The sequence below is a fragment of the Actinia tenebrosa genome, unplaced genomic scaffold, assembly GCF_029948245.1.
Source record: "Actinia tenebrosa isolate PJP-AT-01 unplaced genomic scaffold, QUT_ActTen_1.0 PGA_scaffold7__59_contigs__length_16204524, whole genome shotgun sequence".
Lineage (NCBI taxonomy): Eukaryota > Metazoa > Cnidaria > Anthozoa > Actiniaria > Actiniidae > Actinia > Actinia tenebrosa.
Window position 1 is genome coordinate 2,417,539 of NW_028292584.1, and position 20,331 is coordinate 2,437,869.

At 35.1% G+C, this 20,331-nt stretch overlaps 2 protein-coding genes and 1 non-coding gene across 4 annotated transcripts; all 3 read right to left on the reverse strand.

The window, feature by feature from the left end:
• Positions 1-2,333: 2,333 nt before the first annotated feature.
• LOC116299710 (uncharacterized) lies at positions 2,334-3,377 on the reverse strand. The gene has a single exon (XM_089040460.1). It carries the CDS (start codon positions 3,279-3,281, stop codon positions 2,403-2,405), a length of 879 nt encoding a protein of 292 aa, XP_088896586.1. The 5' UTR covers positions 3,282-3,377; the 3' UTR covers positions 2,334-2,402.
• Positions 3,378-8,210: 4,833 nt separating this feature from the next.
• Positions 8,211-15,237, reverse strand: LOC116299708 (neurotrypsin). Of its 2 annotated transcripts, none has more exons than XM_031708427.2 (9): positions 15,107-15,237; positions 14,746-15,008; positions 13,923-13,974; positions 12,433-12,765; positions 11,816-12,133; positions 10,907-11,227; positions 9,761-9,869; positions 9,362-9,590; positions 8,211-8,894 (listed from the first exon to the last, which is right to left on the reverse strand). In XM_031708427.2, exons 3-9 carry the CDS (start codon positions 13,969-13,971, stop codon positions 8,826-8,828), a joined length of 1,428 nt encoding a protein of 475 aa, XP_031564287.1. In that variant the 5' UTR covers positions 13,972-13,974; positions 14,746-15,008; positions 15,107-15,237; the 3' UTR covers positions 8,211-8,825. The 2 variants fall into 2 exon arrangements, with proteins under 2 accessions (XP_031564287.1, XP_031564288.1); XM_031708428.2 differs by having other exon boundaries at positions 13,923-14,015.
• A 3,939-nt stretch (positions 15,238-19,176) lies between these two features.
• Trnav-aac (transfer RNA valine (anticodon AAC)) lies at positions 19,177-19,249 on the reverse strand. The gene has a single exon. It is a non-coding gene; the product is annotated as a tRNA-Val (tRNA).
• Between the last annotated feature and the right edge of the window lie 1,082 nt (positions 19,250-20,331).

A 20,331-nucleotide genomic window follows, 5' to 3' on the forward strand; every position in this document is an offset into this window, starting at 1 on the left:
ATTCTGGGAGGGGAATATTATGTTATGGACCGGGAATAACAAAACCGGAAGTCACGTGATTGAAAAAATATATAAACCGGAAAGCAGAAAGCAACGCATTTCAAAATTCATTCACATGTTTTCTTTCACGAAACATCAGATTAAACATAGAGTCTTCGGAGTTGTGTATTAAAAACATTAAAAATCTTATTCATTTCTCCATTTTTGTTTTGTTCTCTTTGACACTTGGTATGATAATAGACTTACCGAATATGTCCCTATCGAATCCAAAAGAAAAACTCAATAACAATCTCCAATATTCCTCTTGATAGCTAAATTTCATAACTAAAGTTCACGTGCTGTGTTAACTATCTTAGTTCTATCAGAATAGTACGCACAGTGTCTCTCGGACAAATCTTCTGGGCTTGCTGACCTGTCGCGTACAATAATAAAGCACTATTTACTGGGACCTCGGGAAAGCAGTATGTTTTGTGGTCCCTCGACGGCTGATGTTTCCCTCGGCTCCGCCCTTGTGAAACATCAGCGGTCTCGGGACCCCAAAACATACTGTTTCCCTCGGTCCCAGTAAATAAGTGTTAATTACTTTTCAATGCAACCTGTTAATTTCTCGTTCGCTCATTGGTTGAGAGCAACTGTCGATTAGAGGCTAGACCCACTTGTGCCGACAACATGTCAAGCTAGGTTGCAAGCTTTTTATCAAACGATTTTAAATTATTCTATATGCAAAACGAAAAAAAAAAAAAAAAACTTGCCCAAGAAGATATTCTCGATTCTAATCTCGATTTTGATGAGATGATAAGCAATGACGAAGGAAAAAAACCTTTGCCGCTATCAGTAAAATCCGCGAATTTTTTTTTGAAATCTAGATTATAAGATGAACTTCTCTTGTCTGCTAAACAAATATCATCATTGGCGATTAATGACAAGTCGTCATACAAATTCATTGCACTATTCAGCTGACATTGTGTCGTAAGCTTAAGGTATTCGTTATTTGCCCTTGGCAAAGAATGATATCTGAAAACACCTTGCTCAAGAAAGAAATGAGGAGAGCGTATTTTAAATATATTAATTTTATGAGTTTTCGCATGATTAATTTATCATGTTCTTCATTGGTCCGCAGCTGTTCCCGTTGGTAAGAGCTTCCATCAACCATCTCGGCTTTAATTGGAACAAAGATTTATGAAAGATTTTGAAAGACGGAATTTCTCAAAATTATCTTTTTATTTTATGGTCATAACCATGTATGAAATGAGACTAATTCAGTCATTGTAAAGCTATGAAGAAATGCAAGATGAGTTTTCGCATGATTAATTTATCATGTTCTTCATTGGTCCGCAGCTGTTCCCGTTGGTAAGAGCTTCTATCAACCATCTCGGCTTTAATTGGAACAAAGATTTATGAAAGATTTTGAAAGACGGAATTTCTCAAAATTATCTTTTTATTTTATGGTCATAACAATGTATGAAATGAGACTAATTCAGTCATTGTAAAGCTATGAAGAAATGCAAGAACCGCTGGACACTGATGTTTAATCTTTGAAAGCCAAGCCTGAACGTTCAAAACTGATGAATCTCTACTTGCTCAAGTCTTTGTTTGTCTTATTTTATTGTTTTAAGATATTGGTTCTAGAACACTCTTTGTATAATAATATTTTTCACTTTCATTAGACTTGAAGATGACATAAAAAGAATTAAAAGAGTTCTCAAATACGCTGACGCTAATAAAAATTATTGAACATTTCTAAACCTTTTGTTATATGAGCCGTAGATGCCATCAATTTGTCAGTACAAGCTCATAATCCATATATAATTTTGTGTGAAAGGAATTTTTGGCTCAACCTTCTCTTAAAAATATGAACGCCGTTGGTCAACTGAAAAAAGCCTTGTAGTAACATATCAGATGCGATATTTAATAATCAATCTTCAGGGATCTCAGTTTTTCCGTGAAAAAGAGGGGGGAGGCCGGGGGGGGGGGATATTCATCAATATTTGGAACTAATCTAATGATCTAGTTGTTTGAATAAGATAATTGTTCCACTTTCACATTTCAGATTATTTTAGATTATTATTTTAATAACAGATTAAGTAAGATGACATCTTTGAATGTTCAAAAAAATTTAAAATGGTGAAGTTGCACTGTATTACAATTTTCTGCACTGAATTACACTTTTTTGTACTGAATTACACTTTTTTGCACTGAATTACGTTTTAACAACACTGCTCTAAGCCAATCAGAACTGAGTAATTTTTTCATGTTATTATATTGCAAACTTGTAGTCTTTATTGATAAAATACATTATTTTGTGGGGGTTTTTTTTTTTTTTTTTTGCGTGCTATGCGGTCGTACAGTTGTTGTAAACACTTGTTTTATTTCAAACCAAATTGCACTTCACTCGTCGATCTTCATTTGCATTTACAAAACATATTCCTTAGTTCTTTCCTGAATTCGGGCATTCTAAATGAATATACTATTACATTCAAAAGAGAATTTATAAGAAGCAAGGATGTTAAGATTGCATACAGAATTACGTCTGGGTTATCGTAAATATTATGCAAATATATGTTATCTTGAATAGTTTTTGGCATCCAAGTTCCTAGTGAAACCAAGGTCACTATGAATAGTGTTTTGGTCAATTTACTGTTCTCTTGGATTGTTCTACAGCGACGAAACTTGGTGAAGAATTTCAGTTTGATCCAAATGGAGAGATATGAGGCGAGCATCGTAGCAAGCGATAAAACTGGTGTACTAAGAGTAAAGAGCCAAGGAAGATGATGTGATTTAGCCGTGTTGAAAAAATTGGACACCATGATGATGATAGTTACTAATCCGCAAACTGTAAGAAGCCAAACAACTGCTATCGCAATCAAATAATGGCTTGATTTGAAGAGGCGATGATGAAATGGCAAGAAAACTGCAAGTGATCTTTCGACGGCTATAAGAGACAAGGAAAGGATGGACGCATTTGACAAAGATATAGATACGCTCACAAAAATCTGCGTTGTAAAGCCATTTGATTGAGGTTGTCGAGAAAAGAAAACTAAGAAAGCACAATAGGCCATACCCGAAACACCAACCAGCAAATCCACAATGGTCAAGTTCACCAGAAGGTAGGTGGACTTCTTAATAAGAAATGACTTCTTTAAGAAAACTGTGAGAGCGATGGTGTTTCCAGCTGTGATCAAAAGCGTTAGTGGAAAGCTTACACGAAGCCATAAATAATTCCATTCCGTCAAGATTTCCAGGTTTTCACTGATGTTCCTCTGGAGTCCACTGAAAGACATCTTAAATTCGAATACAATCAGTTGTTCATACGATGCAAGCTCTGTAGCGGGATAATGCCTTTAACACTATTTGACCAACACTAGTTTTTAATGAGAAAACACCACCCTTATTCGGATCTAAAATTGTCACAAACTGTCAAGCGTATATTACGATTTCACGCGTCTTGATTAAATTATATTTTTAATTACATTTTTTTCCTAGTGACATCTCCCACTACTACGAATGAAAATATTGTAAGTAAACAGCATTCAAAATTAATCCTTATGGAATAAGAGTTCATAGTAAGTTGTTTTCATTATTTACAAATCCCTAACTAGTAATCTTTTGTACGTACGCCAAAACGACAAATAACTAGTTTCCACTGAATATTTATTTGTCTTTTTGGCGTACGTACAAAAGATTACTGGTTAGGGATTTATACCTAATGAAAACAACTTACTATGATTATAAAATCTTTTTAAGTCTCGGCTGAAATAATTTCAGAAATAAGAGTTCCACCTTCATTAAGTAGTCTTTCGGTAGTCTTAACAATATTTCAGGAATTTCAAGCAGGAATATCAGCCTTTTTCCCATTTATTGATCCTCAAATGTACACTAAATAAACAAATAAAAAGAAATATTGAATTGAGATTTATATAGGATAAAATTTTTGGTAGTTGTTGAATTAAGATATGAAAATAAAGATATTTGATATAGACACATTAGTCAGCCAATCAGCTCCAATTATGACTAAACGTAAAACATGAAATTTACAAAACAATATATATATCCCAGAATCACGTGCTACAATTCCTTGCAATGTATGAATTACCACCACTTCTTCATTTGTGCACGTTCGTTCCAATGACTTCAAAAATATGAGTGACCAACCCATCCACCCCCATGTGATGTGGCGCGCTTCATGGCTGCGGTACACGTGAATGTGAATGAATGGATAAATGAATGAATGAATGAATGATGAATGAATGATGGATGGATGTTGAAGTGTTTATCTTGTATTAAATTACCACATACCACTCCAGCATCACGGCTGATATCGCATCCACAACAGTTACCCCAGCCACCATGAGGACATTGATCAATAGATTCTTCGGATCCCAAGCAACGAATGCCTTTAAGCCATATATAGATATAAAGGACCAGTTCCTTTGATGCTAGCAATGATGTTGCTATTACTGTTGATGTTGCTGTTACTGCATGCCTTGGAGTAATTCAACATGTGACGAACCAGGTAAGCCTCATGCATATCCCATCATTTTGTATATCATTTTGCTCATTTGCATACTATATTTGCTTACAAAATTGTTCGCGGGAAATCTTGAAAGTTGTTGTTGGCGTGGATAATCATAGCATATTTAATGGCAGACGAAAAATGATGAAAACGTTTATACAAGCTCAAGGACTAAGGCGATTCCGGACTTGTAAAACTATAACGCAACTATAAGGCGGTCATGACCTAGTTTTGAGTGCAATTGTACTCGAATACGGGAATTATTTTATTGGTTTTATAGGGTCTTAGATAGGTGTCCCCAATTAGTTTATTTTGTAATAAGCTAGAACGATGTGACACATTAATAAATTTATTATTATTAGAGACGAACAACAACCTCCGACTTCTGACCTAAGGAAAAAAAAATTCTGAATTAAATTGTCCCAAGGTTTTTGAAAAGAACTTGCATTGAGTTATAGAATCATTGTACGATGAAAAAATATCTAAGACCAAGAGAATATGAAGTAAGTCTAGCACATCTCCGTGCGCTATGAAAGTTTTTTTGAAAATCGATCATTTTTTTTAAAAACTTCGCAAGCAAACCTGAGCTATTTTTAGCATGCGATTCCTGATTGGTCAGATCGTAGTGACGTCATGGGTACTCAAGAGATCGGCAGTGACAAGCAAGCTTCAAGCAAGTTAACAAAACAAAATTTATTCAGTTTTAGGGAAAATGTGTTAAAGAAATTCCTTGAGAAATTCTGAAAGGTATTTGAAGGAATCCAGAAACAGCACAAGCAAAAAACTACTCAGCCGAGACTATAAAATTCAAGCTTGTTTTAACATCAAAGCAATGTACGTTCGATTGAGACTCATCTTTTGGAGTTGATTGTGGCTATAGATGAGATTGTTATGTTAGTTGTCCGCAATTCTCCACTTGCCTAAACTGAAATACAGTAAATATTGAAGAACACGTACTTCTGACTTGAACTTCAATGTTTTCAAAATGACAAGTTATCTTGTTGACATCCAAGGCTATGTGCACACTATGAAGGATAGCAATCGCTTCGGCTCAAAAAGTATACCGGATAGGCCTTCTGTTTACACATGGAGTGCTTGTTTTTGGAGTGACTTTTGTATTGGATAGATGTTGCTCCGCTCTGGTTTCAAAAGTGATACACTTTGTATCGGATAGGTTTTTGTGCCGATTAAAGTGCAGTATGAACCGCACGATCCAGTATGTAGCCGGAAGTTTAAGTGGTTTGAGTAAAGATAGGGAGTTGGAAACATCCGCTGTCGACAAAATGCTGGCTCATGCTCCGTTTCCCGCCTGTTCACATTGGGACCTGGAATACCATGTGACAATAGCCTAAAATGAAGGAAGAATGGACTCGTTGACAAAAGAGGATTTTCGATAAAGAACTTGTTGAATTCGCTTTTTTACAAACTTTATAAGCTTAAGCTGGGAGAAATTTATAATTTATTGTTGGAATCATTTGTTGAACAGTAAATAAAGGAGAGGTTTTAAAATAGCTGAAAACGGTCAAGCTGCTTAGAATAGAAGAATTAAACATAAAGGCACAAATACGCCGAACTGAGCATCGGGCGGAATAAATCGTAGGTAAAATACTCTTCAGGCAGGTAAAAAAATCTTTTTATTACTTTGAATTCTCAAATACTAACTTGATTCGCGCTCTTTGTACTTGGCTGATAAGTGGTTGTATTTCTTTTTTCTGTTGGAGACTTTATAGAAATTGAAAAGTTACGATAAATACCTGAACATTGACTGACATTATTATTGAAATGATGAAAAAAGTTCTAGTTTTAATATTAAAACGTTTTAATTAATTCACCTTTTCTCGATGGTCTTTTATATAAAGTGACGTATTGTTTATTATTATTATTATTATCATTATTATTATTATTATTATCATTATTATTATTAATGTATATATATTTTTTGGCAAGCTTAACATATTAAAGAAGCACTCAAAGTATAAGTATTAAAAAGTTTTAATATTTTTGACGATCGATTCCCATGATCTGGCGATGATCGATAAGATGGTACAGTTACGGTGTTGAGTAGTAGTGGGACAGGATTTAGATTTATGGTTCAATCAAAGAGGCCTATCAATCTAAAAGGTTAAGTATTTATCGTAGCCATTAAAGGAACGAAATTATCCATATTGTTTGCCATTTTGATTTGTTTTGCCCACTGGGGACGACCACTAGCTATTCAAGATGGCCGCGGTATAAAATTGGACCTCCCAACGGAAAAATCTCCGGTTACGACAGTTTTGGTTTCGGGAAAGGTTAATTAAAGAAAGAAAAAAAAAATTCTGTCAATTTTTGTTTTGCTGATTTAAATCTTTTCAACTAATTTACATATCGTAGCAATTTATTTGAATTCTTCCTTTTATCAGTTATTTACAGAATGATGTTCATCTTCTTATATGCTAAACTGCAAAACGTCAACTGGATTCTGGTCTTTTCTGAACCATCAATCTTCTTGGGCTTGTACAAATTAGTCTTCCAACAAGGTTTCTTTGCTTCGGCTTCGTTAACCCATTTTTTTCTCGAAAATCTGGATGGATGGATGGATGGAGGGAGGGAGGGAGGGACGGACGGACGGACGGACGGACGGACGGACGGACGGACGGACGGACGGACGAATGGGTTTTAATAAACACAGTTGAAACGCCCTTTAGGAATATCTTTTACACATTTTTAAAATCTAGTTACAAACGTTTCCTATTACAGACCACGTGTCATTCTCTTGAAGTTAAGATTAAATTATGGATAGATAATTATGGATAGATATATATATATATTTTTGCAAATAACACTGGGAATCTAGAACAGTCAAAACATAATACCCAAGGGAATGACAAAAAATTATAAAAAATAGGTTGTATTCGCGTTTGTACTGCTTTTCATATTTCCACAGATTCTTCTTTAATCTTCTGTCTGCAATTTCAGTCTTCAGACCAAGTTTCGTCTTCCATCATTGCTATGATGCATTTGTTAGTAACTAGATACCTGAAAACAGGGGGAAAATAAAGGAAAGATTAGTAAACGGAAAATTAGCAATAGCTAAACAAATTATTATAGTAACTTATGTATAACTATATTGGTATATATTCAAACAAAACGTTTTTGGCCTCTCTTTCAGAAATAACCTGAAATGAACAAAAGTGATATTAGAATATGATAACTTATCAATGTGTATAAATATATTGGTATATGTTCAAACAAAACGTTTTGGCCTTTCTTTCAGAAATAACCTGAAACGAACAAAAGTGATATTAGAATATAGAAATGATAGAAATAGTCGTCAAGCAAGTTGTAATTAATTAGTAAATGACAACAGTGTTCACGGTTCGAGTGTCCACACTAATAATATGGGTCATAACTTAATCCAGAGATAGTAGATACTAGAAGAACAAATTGTTGGGGTACATTATTAAGTAAAATACAAAACGAAATAAAGTTGATATCAACAATTAAATATATATTGTTTAGAATTATGAACTATTTCAAGATAAACTTGGCTAAAAATAAGTATACTGGAAGCATTGGAGCATTGCACTTCACCTTTGTACGACCTCCCCCCCATTCCTCTTCCCCGTAGTAGATCAAAACGTATTGATTCCGATCTCTCGGCCCTAGAACTCTACCTGAATTTATACCATCAACCCACCCCCCCCCCCCTCCCCCTTTCTCCTAAAAAAATGGTTACCGTAAGATTGTCAAATATTTACTTTTTTCTCTAAAACGCCCAAGAATTTTTATTTCGTTCAGCCCCTCACCCTCTGGATTTCTTGAGGTCTTCATGGTACAAAAATGAAAAGTAATGTCCCATTTTGAATAAAGTATTCTTATTGTTTAACCAAGACAACAAGATCAATCTGATCCATGTTACAAAATTTCGATTGCTTCAAAATTTTACAACTGTATTTGCTCATGATTCTGATGCTCAAATCATTCGATCATCAGAATAATGATCACATAGACATTGTGACTTGAAACTAGGCATTTTCAGATGTCAAAAATGCCTGGTAACAATAGAAAAAAATTGTATTGAATTTGTAGTCGTAAAAATATAAGTCATTGTTGTATGTAAGATCCTTGAGGTAGAAGCACCGTGCAGTGGATGTGTCGTATGGTTGAGATGCCGCGCGAAGGAAATGTCGTGCGGTGGAAGTGGATGAGGTGGAAGTGCCGTGGGGTGGAAGTTCCGGGCAGTGAATGTGATAGTCCCCATTGCTACGGTAGTGAGTGAGTGATTTAATGTACTGTGACCCAGCCATGTGCCGCATATTTTAACAATCACTCACATACCTTCGCAATTTTTCACTCTTGTCGTAAAAGTAACATTGGCAGCATCTCCATAATTATTACCCTGTCAGGTGAATGGATCATATCAGTGTCTTATGCAGGCAAATATTGACGTTAGTTATAATTTAGTCAATTTGAGATATAATGCGCGTGATGATTGGCTGGCTAACGATGTCTATATTAGAAAATCTTCTTATTTGAGTGTCTTGTCCTTCAAGCACTTTCGCAGTCATTGGGAAAACTTTTCACTCAAAAAATCACACACGCTATCACTACATTCAATTTTCTGTGCGCACAACGATCTACTCAGATGTTGATTGTTAAGGACGAAATAGGAGAACCCGGTGTAACCCTCGTAGGATGGAAAAAGAAGCATATCAAACGAACTCAATTCAAATATGGTATGTGCAGGGCTCGAACAAGCGACCCCCAAGTTTGGGACAACACAATGCTACCCGGAAACACGCTTGCACAAAAAACGTCTATAACATTAAGCAGAGCAGTTTTTTGCTTCTTAATTCATCTACTTACCCCATTCTGTGCCATTGTGACTGCCCTTACAAACACTCGGTATGTAGACCCAGATTCTAACGGTGTGTTATAGTAACCTTGGTAATAGCTGCCATCACCAATTGTAAAATTACCAACTAAATTAGAACCCAGGATCTCGGCCGTCACGTACGGTTGGTTAACTTTCATGGATGATCTGTAGCAGTTAAGACTTGAAACTTCTAGTTTGGTGATAGAAATTTGGAAAGATCTGTGCAAACAAATAAAATACATAATAGTATTTACCAATGATCCTTTCTCATGCCTCTCGATTTCCACCTCGTCTATTGGAAACATTTTATGTGGAACAAAATTCCCCTCCCAAATATCTGATATTTGACATTGTTTGTTTAACATACGCCTCGTGATATTCTAACTCACTTTGTTATGTTTTTCTCTTTTTCAGTTGTTGTCGTGTTGAAAACAAGCATAGCAGTTGTGTATGATGGTCCATCAGATTCGCTGCTTACTACAAATCGTGGAGCTGAGGCTAAGAAAACACAGCAACATATTTATATTTATTTATGGACAATATTTAAGCATAGATGCCCGGTTCAGCATAGCTGGTTTAAATGGGGCTCTGCAGGTAGGCTACTATACTTATTAGTAATAGCATAGCCTATAAGGGAGATTAGTGATTAAATGTCCCCGAAACCCGAGGTAGGTGTTGTTAAAGTCTGGACGCCTTTCGCGCGCTCGTTGATATCAGCTTTAATATCCGTCTGTCCTCTTATTGATGATAAAAATAACCAATCAGCGCGCGAGAAATTTGTAAGTTATTGCGAAATAAAATATATGTACTGGGTCAATGCGACCCAGTCCTGGTCCCGACAATTGTTATATAAGGGAACGGGACTCGCGAACGGTGAATATAAGAATACAATCATGAGAGACGATTAGTCTAATCGTCTTTAATGTTCAAATTGATGAGGGACATTTAGAAGTAATGTCCATCCTCACTATTCATCCAGAGGAATGTTAGCAATTAAACGTCCCCCCGGAGACAATAGATTTCGAGATAATAATATTATCAATATCACTAAGCAAATAGTGCGCTATTGCAACCAAGATAAAGTGTTGGCTTTATTTAGAGGACGACCGAACCTGCCCGTCCCCTTTTTGCGATGAATGCTTTTGTAAAGAAAGTTGTCTTTTCTCTGCCCTATTATAAACTGTTATGCTTATGACTCTAATTTCTGAATACTATCTTGCCTCCCCCTACCCCTTTCGTCATCGCATTTCTTTGTACCATCCCTGGAATCAAAGCTTGGCTTTTTTGTGATTCTTAATGTAAAGGACCCTTTTAAAAATTTTCTTGAATGCGAGTATAACATGGAAATACAAAGGAAATGCCACAAATTCGACCGAGAAAAAAATGTGATTTCTTTTGTATTTTCGTGTAAGCCTTGCATTCAAGACAATGTTAAGAAGGGTTCACACAACAGTAGTCACACAATAGATGTGTACAAGGTTTAGAGGCAATCCATGCACATGAGGATATAGTGCTAGATAGTATAGTAAACTTACCAATTTTACATGTCACTCCAACATCTATAAAATGGCCACAGCCTGCATTTCCCCACGCTAGACGTTTGCAGTTGACAATTGACACTTCTGTCCCCTTACAAAGTATAGTACTCAACCAAACTATGCCTTTAACGGGTGCAAAGTCACTGGTTTTGTATTTCTGTACTCCAGGGTAACCAAGCATGCGACACACTACCTCAGCGTCTTTCATCTCCCATCCAGCACTACATACAGTACCCCACTGACCATGGTACCTGACTTCGAGTCGCCCAGAATTGGCTGACCTTCCTCCAGCTAAACGAACTTGAACTGGTGGAGGATCTGTGGATTTGTACAACATCATCAAGGTCGTTGTGCTTCTAATCATTCATACTAGCGCTTGGAAAAGTTAACTCTATTATGATAATAGACGACTTGCACTAAGAGGTCACGTGATCAAATCCGCCATTGTGGCTGGCATTTTACAGGATTTTAGCTATGCGAGAATGTAAAAAATATAGCGGATTCGGGTATTTTTTGGGTGCCAAAAGGTAAGTTAGCGCACTAAATAACTATAAAAATCCCCTTTTCTTGCAAAAAATATATTCTTAGTAGATATCTAAAGTAGATTTTTTCTATTAACTCGCCAAAAAAAGAAAAAATATGGTATTTTTTGCGCTACAATGTGAAGACTTACGAAGTGTTCAGTATCGTTTTGTTGGCTTCATGACATTTATTGCCTTAGTGAGCCTATGGATGTGTGACACAAGTTAAATAAAACACTGCCTAGTGTAAGATACCGCGTCGGTGCATCTGCAACACATGCAGTGTTGTTTTTCTATCAGGCAACAAAAATTGCGGGGAAAGTCCCAAACATTTCCTAGAGTAACACCACCATAACACTAGTAAAAAAGCTGCTTCATGTCTCACCGTCGTCATGGCAAACCACGCCAGCCATGTCTCCCACTGGGCAAGTATATTCCCAGTACTGACCGTGATAGCATTCTGCAATTGATTTTTCTTTACCGCTGCATCCTACATCATTGAAAAGAGTTTTTCTTCTCTTCTCTCCTTCAATAAGCGTGATTGAGTGCTTGCCTGCTTTGTAACCGAGCATTCTGCAGATCACGTGAACATCTTGTATATCCCATCCAAACCTACATACTACTCCCCAGGTCCCGTTGAATTGGATCTCCAATTGTCCAGCGGACTGATCGCCTATCAGACGTACTTTCATTGCTTTTTCCTCTGAACAAAAAAGCGAAATCAAAATTACATACTTTGATCTATACGCTTGAAATAGCATTTCGCGAGCAATTAGATTGCGCGTTACAACTCGATTACTTTTAAATTGGAATCAAAAGAACTATTTGGTCTGAATAAAGAAAACTAATTTTTATACTTTTTCGAGAAAATAAGTCATGGCTGATCATGACCTCCAAACCCACTTTGTTAAACATGCATTTTTCTTCAGACCAATGTAATAAACGTTAAAACAGTGTCCGTCGAATTACGGGTTTAAACTCAAATACACCAGGTAGTTTTACCTTGCGTTAAATTGCCACATACCACTCCAACATCTCTACTGTGATCACACCCAGCAGTGTTACCCCAGCCAACATGACGACACTGGTCAATAGATTCTTCGGATCCCAAGCAACGAATGCCTTTAAGCCATATTTGACCAGTTCCTTTGATGCTAGCAGTTGTTGCTGCAACTGCCTTAGAGTAATGCAGCATGTGACACACCACGTAAGCCTCATGCATATCCCAGCTATCATTGCATATGGTACCCCAAGTACCATTGTATCTTACTTCTAGACGTCCCTCGTTAGGAGTCTTACCGTCCAAAAGACGAACAGCAACGTCTGACTTGTGACCTGAAAACAAAATTTTTGAATTAAAATTTTCCAGGGAATTAAGTCTGTATCTTCTTAAATTACCGAAACCTCTTTTTACCACAAAAGAACATTTTCTTGCTTTGTGATTGGTCGAGAGCCATGGTAAATAAGTTAGAAACATTTGGTGGAGAAAAGCAGAATATTTAATGAATATTCATTTTTAGATTTCACATATTTCCGATGGTTGCGCAATGTTGACCAACTGTTGAAGTCATCTCGTTGTAAGTAAGAAGACATAATTTGATTTTAGTACAAAAAGAAAAAAGAGAAAAGAAAAAGTTGGATAGAAAAACGGTTTCTAGCCTGCTTGCCTTTTTTATGGGAGAGATCAGAAGCAGGAAAAGGAAAAGGGTAAACACATGTCATTGGCTATAATGATCGCTCCAGGTTCCCTGTTCGGTTAACAGTCACTAATACGAGAACCCTGTTTCCAATGTGTTATACAGTAATTGTGTCTCAGTCTTTTTGTCGTTAAAATACAACCTGCAAAGCTTCTAGTGTGGTCTCTGCCATGTTTACTAAATGCTTCGTTGCACTCTGTTTTTGCAGTATTGTATAATAACTTAAAACACTCATTAATGATTCATAAGCTTATGGTCCAATTGCAGCCACCATACACGTCACGTGCATGAACCTTTATACCCGATAAAGTCCTCTTCATTAGTATTCAAGTGATTTTATATAAAGACACATGTGTCTTTATATAAAGACACATGTGATCTTTATATAAAGACCACTCGAATACTATGAGGATGACTTCATCAGGGATATGAAGTATGCATCCAAGTTTAGATGAAGACATAGAGCTTCATCAAGGTCATAGTCAACCCTAATGATCTTTGACTAACGTGCCTGTCTTTGACTTAGCACGCAATATCCAACGTGTGGGAGCTTCTATTGAATCTGGTTACGCATGCCCGTGACGTCAAATCTCTATCGAAGTATAAAAATCCATGTTCGTGACGTGTATGGTGGCTCCAGTTGAACCAAAATCTTATAAATTGTTCATGAGTGTTTTAAGCAGTTCAAGAAACTCGTAGATCGTGTTTAATCAGGTATAAAAGCACTCGGCTACGCCTCGTGCTTTTATACCTGATAAAACACTCCTACTCGTTTTTTAAACACTACAAACTTACCTTTTACAATCAGAAGAATGATTAACAAAGATAGTAGAAGACGCTCCATAACCTTGAAGACAAAGTCAGAATAATTAACCCAGTTAGGAGAACCTAAAATAAAAGTATTAACAAGTTTTATTTTATTTCAGATTATTAAATCCGACGATCGATTCTCATGATCTGATGATGGTAAGCCTTATATTGATGGTATTCAGTAGTTGCCGAACAGGATTTAGATTTATGGCTACACTGAAGAGGGTTATCAATCTTAAAGGTTAAGTATCTATCGTATACGGGTTCAAATAATAACTAACATTTTCTTCAATTTTATCAATCCAGAATTAAAATTCATCTTCCTATCTACTATACTGAATATTCTAGTATACAAGACTAACTTGAAAGATTGAGAAATTGAGAAGAATTTAGAGAAATAGTAGGCAGTAGTCGGCTGTTTTCTTTGCTATACTGATTTAAACGTTTTAACTAATATACGTATATTCGCAAAACTCTTTTATCAGTTGTTCACAAAATTTAATTCATCTTTTTATCTGCTTAACTGAATATTCTAGCACAATTAACTTGAAAGAGTGAGAAATATAGAATTTAGAGACCAATCTGAATATTATGCTTCAGAAATGATGACAGTGGTGGAAATGTGAGCCAAGCTAGTTGCGTGCTGTTTGTTTTATTGTAAAATGCTTTTGCAAATATATATTACAAATTTACCAATATATACATAGAAAAATATGTGATGCAGACATATCATTTTCTAACAAGCGAGCTTAATTGGTTTGATGAAAATGATATAACATAATTATTCAGTAAAGAATTTCAACCATACCTTGATACGAACACGACCTTTGATTCTCAATGTGACTTTAGTTTGTCTTGGCGTTGAGTGTTAAGTAAGACAGAATCGTGACTCGATATGCTTCAACACATCCAAGATACACCTGGAAGACTATCTTTACTTGGGCTTCCTGTAGGGGTTCCTGAGGTCAAAAATGCATTTTTTTTGGTTCCTTCACAAATCGTCACAAAAGGCTCACGCCAACGAATACTCTTGTATTGTAATCATACATACAGAACTCTTGCGTGTACAATCTGGGGGACAAAAGAACAATAATAATAATAATAATAATAATAATAATGATAATAATGATAATAATAATAATAATAAATCATGAGAAATGTTTTCAAACCTCAAGAAAAGAAAACTTAATTGTTTAGATCTCCGGATGGGGAATTGGTGCAAGGGGTCTATATCTCTTGAGTTGGTAAAATAAATATTCTAAATTTTATCATAGAAATTTCAAGTAAGCAAAATCATATGCGTCTCGTAAAACGAAAGTGCACTCATGTGCTTCATACGACGGAAGTTCTAAAACTTTTACTTTAAATAAAATAAAAGATTATAATTGGAAAGTAAAAGCTACGCCCTTCCTTCCCTAATTGACTGCATTTTTATATGCTTTTTTAAAAATATTTCAAATAATTATGTACATTAATACACAAACAATTGTTAATCAATTTTTTGACAAATGATATGATCAAACTCGAGCTAGTTTTAGCAGTAATTTACTATATAATGATAAACTTGGATTGTCGAATTTGAAAGTCAAAGCGTATTGGAATTTGTAAAAAAATGAAATTACGTGAAATATGCATAATGCATATACATATCAGTAGTCAGGGGGTGAGGGGGGGGGGGGGGGGGGGGGGGGGGGGGGGGGTGAAGGAAGAATTTCCTGAGCAGCCAATGTCAGTGGCTTACACTTCTTTCGAGCTTACGTCACTTCCTGTGTGCATTATTACTGAACTGAGCAAAGAAAAAGCTGTTTTATTTGTTAAATATATATTTTATATTCATACTTGAATCTATTTGTATTTACAGTTGTAGTTGTAGCTGTATTGATATTGATATTGATATCTACGTACTTGAAATGTAAACTATATAAATGTTCTTATTTTATCACTAGTATATTAAATCTCTTTTTTTTTTTTTACATGACGCGGAATGTCTGTCTCTGTATTTCTGCATCATGATCATCTTGAGGTTTGGTGAAGTGGCTCAACTGTTATGATGACATCATCTGAGAAAATATAGTCAAAAAATCAGTCAGCTAAATCATTGAAATAGTGATGATCTGTTAAAAAAATTTTCCTTATTTTCTTAATGTTCTTATTTTATCACTAGTATATCAAATCTCTCATTTTTTTTTACATAACGCGGAATGTCTGTCTGTCTGTATTTTTGCATCATCTTGAGGATAGTTTGGTAAAGTGGCTCAACTGTTATGATGACATCATCTGAGAAAATATAGTCCAAATATCAGTCAGCTAGGTCATTGAAATAGTGTTGACGTGTTAAAAAATTTTATTGCCTGTAATTTAGTAATTTATCACTGTTGTCTTCTCCACATTGATTTGATGGGGTTCCTGCGTAAACATTTTTTTGTGCAAAAAATAAATCAGAATAAGAAAAGGGTTGGGAAACGGATAAAAGCAACGATTGGTCAATGATAATAATATTATTATTAATCATAATCATCATAAAATCATCATCAAAATGACCTGCCCCTGGAAGTGGGTTGGACTAATTTTCGCGGGTAAATGTCGCGGGTAATAAAAAATTAAATAATGAATAAATAATAATAATGAAAACTTTATTTTAACAACTTTTACAGTAATTTAATATCTCTCTACTTAAGAGGCAAATTGACAATTGACAATTTAATTTTTTTTAACTACTCGAATATGACTTTACTGAACACTTGAAAATTTACAAGACTTAAACTTTATCAATTCAGGATTATCCCATGCTTTGTTACGACAACAAAAAATGCAATAAGTGATAATAATAATGATACAATATAATAATAATAATAATAAAATATCTCTAATTTTCACAGTTTTTAATAAAAGATTCACACTTCCCTCGGGTATCACGTAAAATTGATTGGTAAAACAGCGAATTTTGACTAACTTCGACGATTTTGCAATTGGGCGATTTGGATAGATGATAAAAAGGGGGTCGATGGTGACGAGCGTTGCATTTGCGATCCATTGCTGATAGTGGTTAATATATATGCCCACTGAATGATGATTACTCTAACATGAAGATTGTTACAGTAAACAAAAGAATCTTTCGAAATGACCAAACAAAGGCCATCAATTTCGGAAAACAGTACTTTATCCTTACTGCATATTCATTACCGGTGAAGGTGACCGCGACTGCTGGCAATGAGCATGCGAAAAGCATGCGATGCGTCGTCAACCGCCACCAGGGGAGGTGGGTGGGGTGAATCTTCTACTCTCTCCTTATGCAGCTTCCGACGGAATGATTCAAGGATCTGGGTGTGGTGCTTATATATGCAGGGGTCGCAAAGCATGACACCTGCACTGCGCAAACTCCAATGTCCATATATGGGGGTTGCTAAATTCCTACGTGATACGCCAATTATGTATGCAGTGAGAATAGAGTAGAGACAATAACACTTTTTATGTTTTAATAAAGTTAACAATGTATCACGAAGACGCAAGTCAAATCGCGCGCAATGCAATAAGGTAATATCATCACGATAATAAGAAAACCTGGCGGCTGCAGGACTACTTGGCTAATAATTGTAAGCTGTTCGTTCTTCTGACTAACTATTGTGAATTTTTATTCCATAATTCTTCTACTAACTTTGATATCGTCTCGTAAGAAGTAAAGGCTTTCTGGACAAACTCAGACGGGCCAAAGTAGAGAAGAACAGAATAAAAGTCAAAGCATTATACAAATCTCTGACATCTGCTTTTTCTCGTGCTTATAATAATAATACATCTATTTATAGAGTAATTATATAGAGATGTCCATCGTTTAATTAATTGCGAGGACTCTGTGAAAAATGGCGGAAACGAGCTCTGCAAGGTCTATATATATATCTGCAAACTTCCAGTGAACAGCTCCATTTACAACAATTGTATTAATATTAATATAATATTAAAAGTATTAAAAGTAATATTAAGGCCCCGTCCACACGTATCCGCAAATTTTTGTATCCGCATTTATTTTTACGGATACAGATTGCGTCCACACGTGTCCGGAAATTTTTGTGTCCGTATCTGCAAATTTTACGAAAACGGATACGTGTGGACGGTGAAAACGATTCGAATACGCTACGTGTGGACGCAAACATTTTCGCATCCGCAAAAAAGAATTTGCGGATACAAAAAGTTCCGGATACGTGTGGACGGAGCCTAAATAGTTTTGGAAAATAATTTAAACTTCTTTTAAAACTTCGATTTTCTGAATTGAAATTTAATCCTGATTCCAAATCTGGAAAGAAAAATTAGGTGTCCCGAGCTTGTTTTTGAGATAATCAGCATTTAATGGAAGCCAACGCGCGAGTTTTGGAGCAAAATTTGCGCCACCGGAAGTGATTAAAAAAAAAAAAAAGAAAAGATTTATAATATAATAGTTGTTTGCAGACTATATGATTGCACGATTGACGGCTGTAGAAAATATACTCTTGTCTTTCATCGGTCTCTATTAATTAGGAACTTCATGAAGCTCGCATTCACTTACATATTTCTCATATTTCTTGGAAAAAAAAATACTTGATATCATTTAGATCACTAAAAAATGAAAAAGACGTTTACATTTAAATTCCGTCAAAGGAATCAGTGTCTTGTAATGTAAAACAAATTTAAATAAAAAGCTAAATAAATGGCAAATATTTACAGGTGTAATATATATTAATTACTTCTTTATATTTTATCCGTCATTCGTCTTTCGTCATTAAAAAATTTAAAAAATTAATAATAGAAATATTAAACATTTAAAAGAAAGTCTATTTTGGTTTGACGATAGAGGAAGAGAGCGAAACTTCTTTTTCTTGAAAGTCAAAACATAAGATAGTTCGTTAAAAAACATCATAATTATTGAACATTAATAAAACTAGATAAAGGGTAATTTTAAAATGTTGACAGATTCTTTGATTTGTCGATTTGTCAAGCGATACTGATTTTTTGCTGTTGTTAGTCTCAAATTATATTACCCCAAAGCAATTTCTGTGCATTCGCGAGTTTTGCTTTGAAATCTAGCGAGGACCTTGTAGTGTGTACACCGACATACGGACGTACGGACGTACGCACGGACGAATATGGCGTAATCAATCTATGCATGAAAAATCAACTTGATGGTTCACTATTTTTCTTAAGTATGGTGCTCCCCTGCGGTGGTCCTTCGGTCTACGTGGAGTTCCGCTACAACTAAACAAAATAAAATTGTTTCCACTGGGGCTCGAACCCAGGACCTTGTGCGTGTTAGGCACACGTGATAACCACTACACTACGGAAACACTTCACTAATTAGTTTGCAAACTATAGTTCTCACAAAAAGTTTAACTACCAATTTCATTAAAACATATTGAACATATCCCCGCACATGAAAATGTTTGTGATTTTGCTTCGGGTTTAAAATGCGCGGACTGGCAAGACCAATACTTTTCCAATACTAATCCTTATAAAAGAAACGATATTATATTTAATGCCAGAAAATTTCACCTATAGTCTAAATATGCTCTGAATTAAATTTTGCCTTGTTACTAATATCAAGGTGTGCTTTACATTTCTGATTTTCGTAAGGGATACGGTCACGTGACCTTACCAGAAGTTATCCATTTACCCTTACGAAGATCCGCATGGAGTTGTTTTAGTACACGTCAATGCTAATAGAAATTATATATATATATATATATATATATATATATATATATATATTTAATATATATATATATATATATATATGTAATATATATATATTTATATGTAATATATATATATATATATGTAATATATATATATATACACCTACTTGCAAGAACGTTGTCATACGAAAATAGAACATTAGTGATTTAGTGGGATAGGATTGCATTAAAAAACAAAAGAAGATCACTGAAGCTGAACTTTTTCTTTTGTCTTTTAATGTATTCCTTTTTCACTAAATTACTAATGTTCTAATATCGTATGACAACGTTCTTGCAAGTAGGTGTAATTAATTATACTATAATTTACACTTTTCTAGCTTTTTATTTTTCTTTATTACTTTGTTTTTGTGCATATTATTGCGTGCCTGCATTCTCAGCATCAGTTGAGTCGACTAAATTGCCTGGTGCTATTGTGGGAAAGAAACTTTGTAGATTAAAGTCTTCTTTACTGTCTTGCTAAGGCTCGCATTCGCTGTAGTTGTGACCATTTCTCTTCGAGGCGAATTAATGGCATGCTTAGTTTTGCAATTTTTTCGTTTTTCGTCAAAACTATCAACAGTAACCTGAAAATAACATATCCATCTGCAAACCATGTTTAGAGAATTATGATGGGAATTATGATTATGATATGGGAACAAATATTTACTTGGAACAATAACTCAATTATCAAAAAT